Raw genomic sequence first — 12,540 nt, 5'->3', positions numbered from 1 at the left:
TTTTTTAAAATCATGAACTGCTGTTGAATGTTTAATTATTCTTAAAAAATTTAAAAATATTTAATTGGCACATAAAATTATATGTGTTTATAGGGTACCATGTAATGTTTTGGTACATGGATATATTGTATAATGTCTAATTTGTGTATACATTTATATCATAAAATATTTAACATTTATGTTGAAAATATTCAAAATCCTTTCTTCTAGTCTTTTGGGGAAAAATATGCAGAACATGATTAATATCTAATAGTCACCCCACTGTGCAATAGAACACTAAACTTTTCATTCCTGTCTAAGTATTAGCACCTATTAATCAACCTTTTTCCAACTCCCTCTCCTCGTTCCCTCTGTATCCTTTAGCAACTATTAAGAGATCCTGTGGTTTTAGTCACGCTGTGCTTGCCTCAGTTCACTTAACATGATCACCTCCAGTTCCATTCATGTTGTTGCAAAGAACAAGATGTCATCTTTTTATTTATTTTTTTAGTAACTGGATAGTATTCCATTGTGCATTTGTACCACATTTTCTTTGTCCACTCATCAGTTGATGGACATTGTGAATAGTGCTGCAAGAAACATGGGAGTACAGATGTCTCTTTGATAGAATGATTTCATTTACTTTGGATATATACTACTAGTGGGATTGCTAGTTAATATGGTACTTCTATTTTTTAATTTTATGATGGACCTCCATATTCTTTTCCACAATGGCTGTACTAAATTCTTATCTCACCAATACATGCAAGTGATTCCTTTTTCCCACAACCTCACCAACACTTGTTACTTTTTGTCTTTCTGGTCACAGTGTAACTGGAGTGATTTGATATTTCATTATGGTTTTTGTTTGCAATTTCCTAATGATCTGTGCTCAGCATTTTTTCATATATCTGTTGATTATATGTCTTCCTCTGAGAAATATGTTTGGATCTACTGCCCATTTTTAAATTTGCTTCTTTTTTGATACTGAGTTGTTTGAGTATTCTGGTTATTAACCTACCTTGTCAGACATCTAGTGGAAAATATTTTCTCCCATTTTTTAGGATGTTTTTTTCATTCTGTTGGTTGTTTCCTTTGCTTTGAATAAGCTTTTTTGATGAAATTCCATTTGTCTAATTTTACTTTTTTTTTTTTTGCAGTGCTTTTGGTGTCTAATTTAAAAAAATTCTTGCTTATTCCAATATCCTGAAGATTTCCCCTGTTTTCTTCTATTAGCTTCAGAGTTTCAAATCTTCCATTTAGGCATTTGATGCATTTGGAGTTGATTTTTATACATAGTGAGAAAATTCTGCATTTGGATGTATAATTCTCCTAGCACTGTTTATTGAAGAGACTGTCCTTTTTTTTTTTTTTTTTTTTTTGACAGGTAGAGTGGACTTGAGAGAGAGACAGACAGAGAGAAAGGTCTTCCTTTTTGCCGTTGGTTCACTCTCCAATGGCTGTCGTGGCCAGCGCGCTGTGACCGGCGCATAGCGCTGATCCGAAGGCAGGAGCCAGGTGCTTCTCCTGGTCTCCCATGTGGGTGCAGGGCCCAAGGACTTGGGCCATCCTCCACTGCACTCCCTGGCCACAGCAGAGAGCTGGCCTGGAAGAGGGGCAACCGGGGACTGTCCTTTCTCTAAAGCATATTCTTTTTTTTTTTTTTTTTTTTTTTTTTTTTGACAAGCAGAGTGGACAGTGAGAAAGAGAAAGGTCTTCCTTTTTCTGTTGGTTCACCCCTCAATGGCTGCTGTGGCCGGTGCACCATGCCGATCCAAAGCCAGGAGCCAGGTGCTTCTCCTGGTCTCCCATGTGGGTGCAGGGCCCAAGCACCTGGGCCATCCTCCACTGCACTCCCCGACCACAGCAGAGAGCTGGACAGGAAGAGGAGCGACCGGGACAGAATCCGGCGCCCCAAATGGGACTAGAACCTGGGGTGCCGGTGCCGCAGGCGGAGGATTAGCCTATTGAGCTGTGGCGCTGGCCATCAAGACATTTTTTTTTTAAAAAGCTTACTTATATGTTTGAAAGAGTTACAATGAGAAATAGAGGTGGGGAGAGAGATTTTTCCATCCTCTGGGTCACTTCTTATGATGGCCACAATGGCCAGGGCTGGGCCAGGCTGAAGCCAGAAGCTTTTTCCAGGTCTCCCATGTGGGTAACAAGGGCCCATGCACTTAGGCCATCTTCTGCTGCTTCTCTCAGGCCCTTAGTAGAGAGCTGGATTGGAAGTGCAGTAGCTGGAACACGAACCAGCACCCATTTGGGATGCTGGCAATGCAGGTGGCAGCTCAGTGCCAGCCCCAAGAAAAATTTTAATCTTAATTTCTTCCTTGTTCCATTATTCAGGAGTAAGTTGTTTAATTTCCGTGTATCTATTTTCTAAAGTCTTTTGTTGTTTCTAATTTCATTACACTTGTCATCTGAAAAGGTATTAAGCATGGTTTCTACTCTTTAAAATATGTTGAGACATATTTTGTGTCCTATTATATGGACTACATTGTTGGGGAGATTGTGTATTCTGCATCTGTTAGATGGGACATTGTGTAGATGTCTGTTAGCTCCAGTTGCTCGAGGATATGATTTAATCTTCTGTCTCTTGATTTTCTCTCTGGAAATCTGGATGAGTTCCTTCTTTTTTTTTTTTTAAAGATTTAACTGATATTCTGTATATAAAGAGAATCGAAAATGAATCTTGATGTGAATGGAAGGGGAGAGGGAGTGGGAAACGGGAGGGTTGCGGGTGGGAGGGACGTTATGGGGGGGAAGCGATTGTAATCCATAAGCTGTACTTTGGAAATTTATATTCATTAAATAAAAGTTTAAAAAGAAAGAAAAAGAAAAAAAAAGATTTATTTATTTGAAAGATAGAGTTACAGAAAGAGGTAGAGGCAGAAAGAGGTCTTCCATCCACTGGTTCACTCCCAAAATGGGTGCAACTGCTGGAGCTGAGCCAATCCAAAGCTAGGAACCAGGAGCTTCTTTCGGATCTCTCACGTGGGTGCAGGGTCCCAAGCAGTTGGGCCATCTACCACCGCTTTCCCAGATGCGTTAACAGGGAGCTGGATCTTAAGTGGAGCAGCTGGGGCTCAAATTGGTGCCCATATAGGATACTAGCACTGCAGGCTGGGGTTTTAACCTGCTCTGCCATAGTGCCAGCCCCGAATCTGGTTTCTGAAAGGGAATGTTACAGTCCCCTACTGTTAGAGTATTGGAGTCTGTCTCTCTTTTAGATCTAATATTTGCTCTATGTATTTGGGTGCTCTGATATCAGGTGCATATGTATATACAAGTGTTATTTCCTCTGCCTAATTGACCCTTTATTCTGGTATAATGACCTTCTTTGTTTCTTTTTATTTAAAATATTTTTTAATTTTATTTTTTTATTTAAAATATTTTATCTGATATTAGTGTGGCTACTCTTCTCTCTTTTGAGTTTGCATGGAATTCCTTGTTCCATCCTTTTACTTTCAGTCCATGTGTGTCCTTATAGTGATGTTAGTTTGTTAAAAGCAGCATATGATTGGGTCTTATTTTATTTACTCATTCAGTCTCTCTACATCTCTTGCAGAATTTATTCCACTTACAGTAAAGATAGTTATTGATAGGTACATGCTAACTATTGCCATTTTGATACTTGTTTTCTAATTTCACTGTAGTTTTTTTCTTTCTCCCTCTCTTATAATCTTCCCTTGTGGTTAACTGATTTTTTTTTTTTAGTACTGTGCTTTGATTGCTTTTTATTTTTGGTAAGCCTGTTATATTTTTGCTTTGTAGTTACCATAAGGCTTACAAAAAACATTTTGTTATAAAAGACTAATTTGAAAAGACAGCCATTTGATATTGATAAAAATATAGGAAAAGGGAAAAATAGTTAAAACATAATAATAATTTTATACTTATAGTCCAACCATTTTGAATATTTGATGTGCCATTTTATCTCTGTGTATTGCATGTCTATGAACCTATTTATGTCACTGTTTTTAATTTTTTGGTCTTTATTAAAGATGTGTGTGGTTTAGGCACAATGTTTAATATTAAAATACTATGAATTTATAGTCTTACCTGTGAGTTTTCTTCTTTTTGATTATTTATTTTTACTTGTTTGCATCGCTATTAGTTTTAAGTACTGCCTTTAGCGGTTCTTGTAAGACAGGTCTAGTGGTGACAAATTATTTCACTTTTTGTTTGGTAATCTCTTTTGTTTCTCCCTCAGGTAGAGGAAAGCTTTGCTGTGTATAGTATTCTTGGCTAGCAGAATTTTTTCTTCAGTACTGTAAAAGTCTCATCCCATTCCCTATTGGCCTGTAAGGTTGTATTTGAGAAGTCTGCACATAACCTGTTTGTGTATTATGTGTTTCTTTTCTCCTGCAGCTTTGAGAATCTTCTGTCTTTAATCTTGAAGAGCTGTATTATAATATGTCTTGGGGTAGACTTTGTCAAGTAGAATCTAGTTGATGATCTTTTTATTAAAAATTTTTATTTAAGTTTTACAAGTTTCATGTATTTCATATATACAGATATAGGAACATAGTGGTATTCCAACCCTACCCTTCTTCCTGCTCATGTTCTAACCCTTTTTCCTCCCCTCTCCCATTCCTACTCTTAATTTTTACAAAGATCTATTTTCAGTTTACTTAATGATTGTATATACTCAATTTACTAAATGATTACCTACATTAAATAAAAGAGTTCAACAAATAGTATGAAGAAAAAAAAATCACTGTTCCTCACTGGAAGACACAGGCTGTAAACAACCATCAAAACTAAAAATGTCCATTTCACTTCAATACATTACACTTTAGATACACTCTTAGTTACCTAAGATAGGGAAAACATGATATCTCTTTTGAGGACTTGCTTATTTAACTAAGTATAATGGTTTCCAGTGGTGTCATCTTGTTGCAAAAGACAGGATTTCATTTTTTATAGCTGAATAGTACTCCATAGTGTATATTTAATTTCTTTATTCAGTCAATAGTTGATGCATCTGGGTTGATTCCATACCTTAGCTACTGTGCTGCAATGAGCATGGGATACAGATAACTCTTTCATATGCTGATTTGTTTTGGTTTGGGTGAATTCCCAGGAATGGGAAGGCCAGCTCATATAGTAGGTCTGTATTTAGATTTCTGAGGTATCTCCATACTGTCTTCCACAGTGGCTGTACCAGTGTACATTTCCACCAACAGTGGACCAGGGTACCTTTTCCCCCGCATCTTTGGCAGCATTTGTCCTTTGTTGATTTCTGTATGAGAGCCTTTCTAACTGGAGTGAGGTGAAACTGCATTGTGGTTTTGATTTGCATTTTCCTGATGGCTAGTGATCCTGTGCATTTTCTCAAGTGTCTGTTGGCCATTTGAATTTCCTCTCTTGAAAAATGCCTGTTCAAGTCCTTTGCCCATTTCTTAACTGGATTGTCTTGTTGTTGAGTTTCTTGAGCTCTTTATAGACTCTGGATGTTAAGCCTTTATCAGTTACACGGTTTGCAAATGTTTTCTCTCATTCTGTCAGTTTCCTCTTCACTTTGCTGAGTGTTTCTTTGCAGTGCAGAAGCTTCTCAGCTTGATGTAATTCCATTTGTCAATTTTGGCTTTGATTGTGCTTCTGGGGTCTTTTCTAAGAAGTCTTTGCCTATGCCAATGTCTTGCAGTTTCTCCAATGTTCCCTAGTAATTTGAGGGTTTGGGTCATAGATTTAGTTCTTCGATCCAATTTGAGTGCATTTTTGTGTAAGGTAGGGGTCTAATTGATGATCTTTGACCTTCATTTGTACCTGGATAGTTGCATCTTTCTCTGGGATTGTGAAGCTTTTTAGTTATTATTTCTTTGAATATGCTTTATATTGTTTTGACTTTCTCAGGTCCCTCTTGAACCTCAGTAAGTTGGATATTTGTTCTTCACATGTAGTTCCATAGTTCCTGTAAGTTTTCTTTAGTCCTCTTGATGTTTTGTTTTGTTTTTCTCCTGTACATTTTCAAATATCCTATGTTTGAGCTCGCTGATCCATTCTTCTGTTAGGTCTGCTCTGCTGTTGTTCCCTTCCATTGCATTTTAAATTTCATATAGAATAATTTTAGGTAGAAGAATTTGTTGGTTTAAATAAATTGTTTCTATTTCTGTGTCAGGTCTCTCTGTTAAAGTATTTAGCTGTTTGTGTTCTCTTGAAGTTCATTCAGTTTCCTTACAACAGCTGTTTTAAATTCTTCATCTAAGCATTTAAAATGTCAATTCCCTGTGTGATTGGATTTTGGCATTTTGTTGTGTTAGGTGAATCTTGAGAGTTCTTAACATCTTTTGGCATATGATATCATGTACATAACAGTAGTATTTTTCCATTTTTGAATCTGACTTTGTGGCTGTACTTTGAGAAATTTAAAATAGATGGCTTATTTTCTCTGAGCTTGTGGACACTTCTGCTAATTCAGAACTAGATGGCATCCAAAGTCGGCAAGGTTTGTTACAGGTCTGGTGTTGGTGTGTGTCACTGTTTCAGTCCTAAAATAAATCTCAGTCTCAGGTTTGTCTCACAGTTGGTGTGTCATATGGAATTAATTGTGAAATCATGTATAAAAGGCTACAAGTTGGGCTGGGTTATGTCCAGATTCCTAGTCCTATGGCCACCAATGCCACAGTGCTTATAATTCCTGGAGCATCTAACCTGGGAGGTAGGACCAAAGCCCACTCTATTGTGGTCTGTCTGTCTGCTGTTAAAGTGGACTCACAACTCAAGGCCTCTTCTACCAGTCACTAGTGATGCTGGGTGGTACATGAAACTGATCAGCTAGGATCATGGAACTTCATTTGGCACTGAATCAGAGACTCCATCTGCAGATAGCGGCCTTGGGACAAGGATTGTTAGGATCTGCCCAGTGTTGGGTTTTGCCAGCCTAGTGTGCTGAGTCCTAGAAACAGTTTTGTGGTTCCTTGTTGTCTGCCCATGGCGGGAAGAAGGGTGATAGAGGCAACTCATTAGCTTCCCAGTCAGGTACAAGGTAAGTTACACCTGAGTCTCACTGTTAACTACACCCTGTGTTATCTCAGGAGCAGATGCCAGGCCCACATGGTGATGGTATATGCTGAAACAAAAATATCCCACAAGGGTTCAGGTCTCTGCCTAACACAAGGGTAATTATAGAGGCTCCATCTACAAGCACTGGCCTAGGGATGGGGGCCTTCACAATCTGCTCAGTTTTGGGCTCTATCAACCTGACACTGAGAAGTAAGAAATAGTCCTGTGATTCCCTGCTGTCTGACCAAGGTTGTTGGAGAGGTGAAAAAGGTTAATCCTTGACATTCTTAGACTGTCACTAAGCTGAGTCACTCCTGAGTTCCATCTTAATATCAGACAAAATAGATTTTAACACAAACACTGTTAAAAGGGACAAAGAAGGGAACTACCCATCCATGGATTCACTCCTCAAATGGCCACAACAACTAAGGCTAGGCCAGGCCAAAGCCAGGACTCCATCTCTCCTATGTGGTTGGGTGGCAGGAACCCAAGTAGTGGGTCTTCATCCACTGCCTCCAAGGTGAGTTAGCAAGAAGCTGAATCAGAAGAATGGAATAGCTGGGACTTGAACCAGGCACTGTGATAGGAGATGTAGGTGTCTCTATTAGCAGTTCAGTTCACTATGCTACAGCATTCACCTCTGTTCATTTTCTTTTAACCTATCTCTGTCATTATGGTTAAAATGGGTTTCTAGTACACAGCACATGATTGGGTATTGCTAATTTAACCTAGTTTATGATTTTTATCTTTTTGTTATGTTTAGACCATTTATATTTAATATAGTGTAGTCATTAAAGTATTTGTCAAATGTTTTCTATATGTTTATTTTTTTTCTTTTTGCTGCATGCTTTTTTTTTTTTAAACTTTTATTTAACGAATATAGATTTCCAAAGTACAGCTTATGGATTACATTGGCTCCCCCCCCCCCACCCGCCCCGCCAATGGCTGCATGGTTTTGATTCTTTCCTTGGCTGTGTCACATCTACTGACTATTCCTTTAGATGGAATTTTCTAAAAAAATTATTTATTCAAAAGTCATACTTACACAGAGACAGAAGGAGAGGCAGGGGGGGGGGGAGAGGACTTCTATCTGCTGGTTCACTCCCCAAATGGCTGTAATGGCTGGAGCTATGCTGATCTTAAACCAGGAGCCAGGAGCATCCTCCAGGTCTTCCACATCGGTGCAGGGCCCCAAGGACTTGGGCCATCTTCTACTACTTTCCCAGGCCATAGCAGAGAGCTGGATTGGAAGTGGAGCGGCTGGGGCTCGAACCGGTACCCATATGGGATGCTGGCACTGCAGGTGGTGGCTTTACCTGCTATGCCACAGTGCTGGCCCCCTTTAGATAGAAACCATGATATCAAAGTAAAAATTTTATTTCTGGAATTTCCATTTAACTTTTAGTTTCTCTCTCTCTCGACATTCTTCATTTGTTCATGCATGTTGCCTGCCTTTTTTGCTGGATTGTTCGTCTAACTTAACAATCATAGTCTGACAATTTTAGCATCTCTAAGTCTGGTTTTTTTTGATTACTTTGCTACTTGATGATTTTTGTTACCTTTTGTATTATTTTTGATTGAATATCAGACATCTTATATATAAAAGGAGAGACTGAGGCAAATAATATTTATACTTGGAAATATGTGTTACTATTCTGGTAGAAAGATATGTCCCTACATCCTTCTATGGATTTATCTCCTTAGATTTCAGGCTGGTCGAATGTTCTGTGACCCAAGATATTTGATGGATTCAAGAAAGGTTGTGATTTTTCCCCCCATATTCTTAGTATGGTAGTGACATTATTTTTAGCTTTTATACCATTGAAAGTAGTCTAACCTCCAAGATTTCTTCAATTTTGGGCACAATAAAATTATTCCTATAATTTGGACTTATTTCCACTTTTCAACACATTGCCATTAATTTTTTTACTTGTGTGATTCCTTATGTTCCATCTGTGAAGGAAATCTTCCAATGTTGTAAAAGTTAATTGACTGTAAACACACATGCTTTTATCTTAATAATCTGAGTTTTTCTATGTAGGATTATTTGGGGATACTTTGAGAGGATTCATTTTAGAAAATATTCATATAGATATGAATCCCAAAAGGGCAGTTTTCTACTCAGGCAATAAGATAATTATTTGCATGTATTAAAGTTGTATCTTAAGTTGATACATTGAGACGTGTTTTATTGTATCAACACCACTTGTGCCTGTCAAACTCATGTTCTTGCTCCTGTTGCCCATCCTTAATGCTAAAATAATCTGTTTTACATTCAGTGCATGTGTTAACCTGTGTATACACTTCCAAGACAACCAGTGGTGCTGTGTACTCCACTGTTGTATCCAGTATTTTGACCAGGTTTTGATGGGGTCTCTAACTTCTTCCAAAGGTTAATAACTTCTGCTATAAATTCTGTGAAATATATTTTAAAAACATACAATATCATCTGCTGTCAAGGAGCTGGAAACTTAGTTTGTTTTTAACCTGTGTGTAATGAATGGAGGGAAGGGAGAGTAGAATGGTGTGGTAGTGAAAAGTATAGTCTCCACAAACTTGGGTTTGAATCTTGCTTTACCTCTTTTTGTCTTTGTGATTTTGGTGGGCAACAGTATCTTATATGTGGCTATTAGGTGTTGCTATTAGACTTAAATTATAAAATGCCCATAAAGTACTTGGCAGGTGCTTTGAGGGATGAAAATATTGATAAAAATAATAGCTATTTATGTGACCAGAAGTGATAACTAAATTTCCTTTGCATTTTTTATTTCTATTATGGCAAAATAAGCTAACATGAAGCTTGCTGTTAAACTTTTTAACAGTTAAACTTATTTATTTGAATGAGAGAGAGAGAGAGAGAGATGTTCCATCCACTGGATCACTCCTCAAATAGTCACAATGGCTGGGACTTGGGCAGGAGTGACCACTTGTGGAACTTTGTCCAGTTCTTCCCGACATGGGCAGCAGGGATCCTAGTACTTGGGCCATCTTCCTATACTTTCCCAGGTGCATCAGTAGGGAGCTGAATCAGAAGTAGAACAGCCAGGAATCAACCAGTGCCCATGTGGGATGCTGGATTAGAAGCAGTAGCTCAACCGTGTCTCAACCACAACGCTGGCCTCCATTTTAACCATTTTAAGTGTACTGTCCAATGATATGGAGTAGATTCAATTCACAATGTTGTAAAACCCTCGTCACTCTTCATTCCCAGAAGTTTTTCATTATTTCAAACAGAAACAGTAATTCTTCATTCTCCTCTGCCTCCATGTCCCTGGTAACTTCTAATTTACTTTGTTTCCATGCATTTCCCTATTTTAAGTACCTCATATAAGCAGAGTCATAATAATTATTCCTTTGTATTTGGTTTATGTCACTTAGAATAACTTTTTAAAAAAATGTATTTGTTAAGCATGAGGCCACTTATCTTTCCTATTTTATTTAGTTATTGTTTAAATTTAAAGGAAATAGTTAAAACACAACAGGTGTATATAAATTTAAGCTGGTACATACAAAAACTTGTAAATATTACCTGAAAGCAATGAACTCATTTGCTGTCCGTATTTGATTGTAGATGGATTTGATTGTTCATAATAAATTATTCCTATACTACATATAAATGCTAGGTATGTTTTAAAATAAAAAATTAGGGAACACCTTTTTTAAGGCAGAAATATGTTTTGTGCAACCACTTGTGGAAAGTTTGCCCAATTTTACATTCCGATTCAGTATTTTATAGAATTTTCTTGACTTGAAGAACTTTGCTTTTCTTTCCCTTGTTAGGAATCTAATTCTCAGGTGGATTTAAACATTCATAAAACCGATGATGATACTAATGAAATAATTCAAATAGATGGGACCGGTGATGCATCTTCCAATGAAGAACTAGGAGGTTCAAGAGATGTAGATGAGAGTGAATTTCTAGGAATTATCGATGCAGGAGATCTGAAGGTACTTGAAGAAGAAGCTGACAGCATATCAAATGAAGGTTCAACTGCAAACAGTAGTGATAATGAAGACTCCCAAATAGGCACTGTGGAAGAGGTAAGGATCTTGACCAGAGACTTATTTCATTTCATTTATAATGACTGCAATTTAGTATGTTTTAGAACCAAGAGGAATAGTCTTAAGATTAATCCCACATTAGTCTTTTTTTTAAAAAAAGATTTATTTATTTGAAAATCAGTGTTAGAAAGAGAGAAGGAGAGGAAGAGAGAGAGAGAGGGGCAGAGATGGAGATCTTTCCACTGGTTCACTTCCCAGATGGCCACAAAAATGGCTGGGGCTGGGCCAATCTGAAGCCAGGAGCCATGAGCTTCTTTCTGGTCTCCCACATAAGTTTAGGGACCCAGTGACTTATGTTATCCTCTGTTGCTTTCTGCGGGCACAATAGCAGGGAGCTGGATCAGAAGTGGAGCAGCCGGGACTTGAAACTGTGCCTATATGGGATGCCGGGGTGCCAGGCAGTGGCTGAACCCGCTATGCCACAACACCAGCTCCAGTCTTTAGTTTTTAAATGAGATTTACTGATGGACATTTGGCACAGCAGTTGTCACTTGGGATGCCTGCATCCCATTTTGGAGTATCTGATTAAAGTTTTGGCTCTGCTTCCAATTCAGCTTCCTGCTGATGTGTTTCCTGGGAGGCAGTACGTGATGGCTCAAGTAGTTGAGTCTCCACCTCCTATGTAGGAGACCCATATTAGGTTCCTGGCTCATGGCTTTGGCCTGGCTCAGCCCCAGCTGTTGTGGGTTTTTGGGGAGTGAACCAGTAGTTGGGAGATTGATCTGTCTCTCTCCTTCTCTGTGTTACTGTAATTAAATATATCTTGAAAAAAAAAAAGAAAAAATTACCAACAAATATAGAAGCTGATTCCTAGATACTTAATACTAGTTTAAATTACAGTTCAAGAATAAAAATTTGAATCTAAACATACAAATAAGTCTTATTTTTTAAATCCCTATTGGCTTTAGTGTCTTTACTTTTTCTATATTTGTTTTTATTTGAAAGAGAGAAACAGATATTCCATCTGCTAGTTCATGCCCAAAATGCCCACAAAAGCTGAGGCTGGGCCAGGCCAAAGATAGGAGCCTGGAATTCCTTCTGGTTTTCCCACACAGGTGGCAGTGACTTCCCAGGAACAATGATAGGAAGCTGGGTGACTGGGACTGGAACTAGCATTCCAGTGTAGGATGCGGTGTCCCAAGCAGTGCCACAGTCCCTCCCCTATTTGTTGGTCTTCATTGGAGACAGTGTGAGGTTGAGGGACTGCAAGTGGAGGTTAAAGATGGCGATTTAGAACAAGCATATAATATATGCCCAAATTCTAGTAAAAGCAGTGAAATCTGGGTGGAATTAATAATTAAGCATGCAAGTGGTATTTGTTACCACTTTGAGCTTACATATGTGACAGGTATCTTAGTAAATTTTACCTGCCTTGCTATATTTAACAGTCCCATGTCCTAAGCATCTTACTGCTATCCTCATTTCATGGATGAGAATTCTGAGATATGGGGAGTTTTAGTAACTTGCCCAAGGTCAGTAATTACTAAA

The 12,540-nt window shown here is 38.1% G+C and overlaps 1 protein-coding gene across 2 annotated transcripts in view; it reads left to right on the top strand.

Moving 5' to 3' along the window:
* GTF2A1L (general transcription factor IIA subunit 1 like) overlaps positions 1-12,540 on the top strand; it is a 76,188-nt gene that overhangs the window by 36,750 nt on the left and 26,898 nt on the right. For both annotated transcript variants that reach the window (XM_051829192.2, NM_001204847.1), the window contains 1 exon segment: positions 10,771-11,031. In XM_051829192.2, coding sequence (XP_051685152.1) covers positions 10,771-11,031 — 261 coding nt within the window.

Source organism: Oryctolagus cuniculus, chromosome 2 (genome assembly GCF_964237555.1).
Source record: "Oryctolagus cuniculus chromosome 2, mOryCun1.1, whole genome shotgun sequence".
In the NCBI taxonomy this organism is placed as follows: Eukaryota; Metazoa; Chordata; class Mammalia; order Lagomorpha; family Leporidae; genus Oryctolagus; species Oryctolagus cuniculus.
This window is presented reverse-complemented; position numbering and strand designations above follow the sequence as displayed.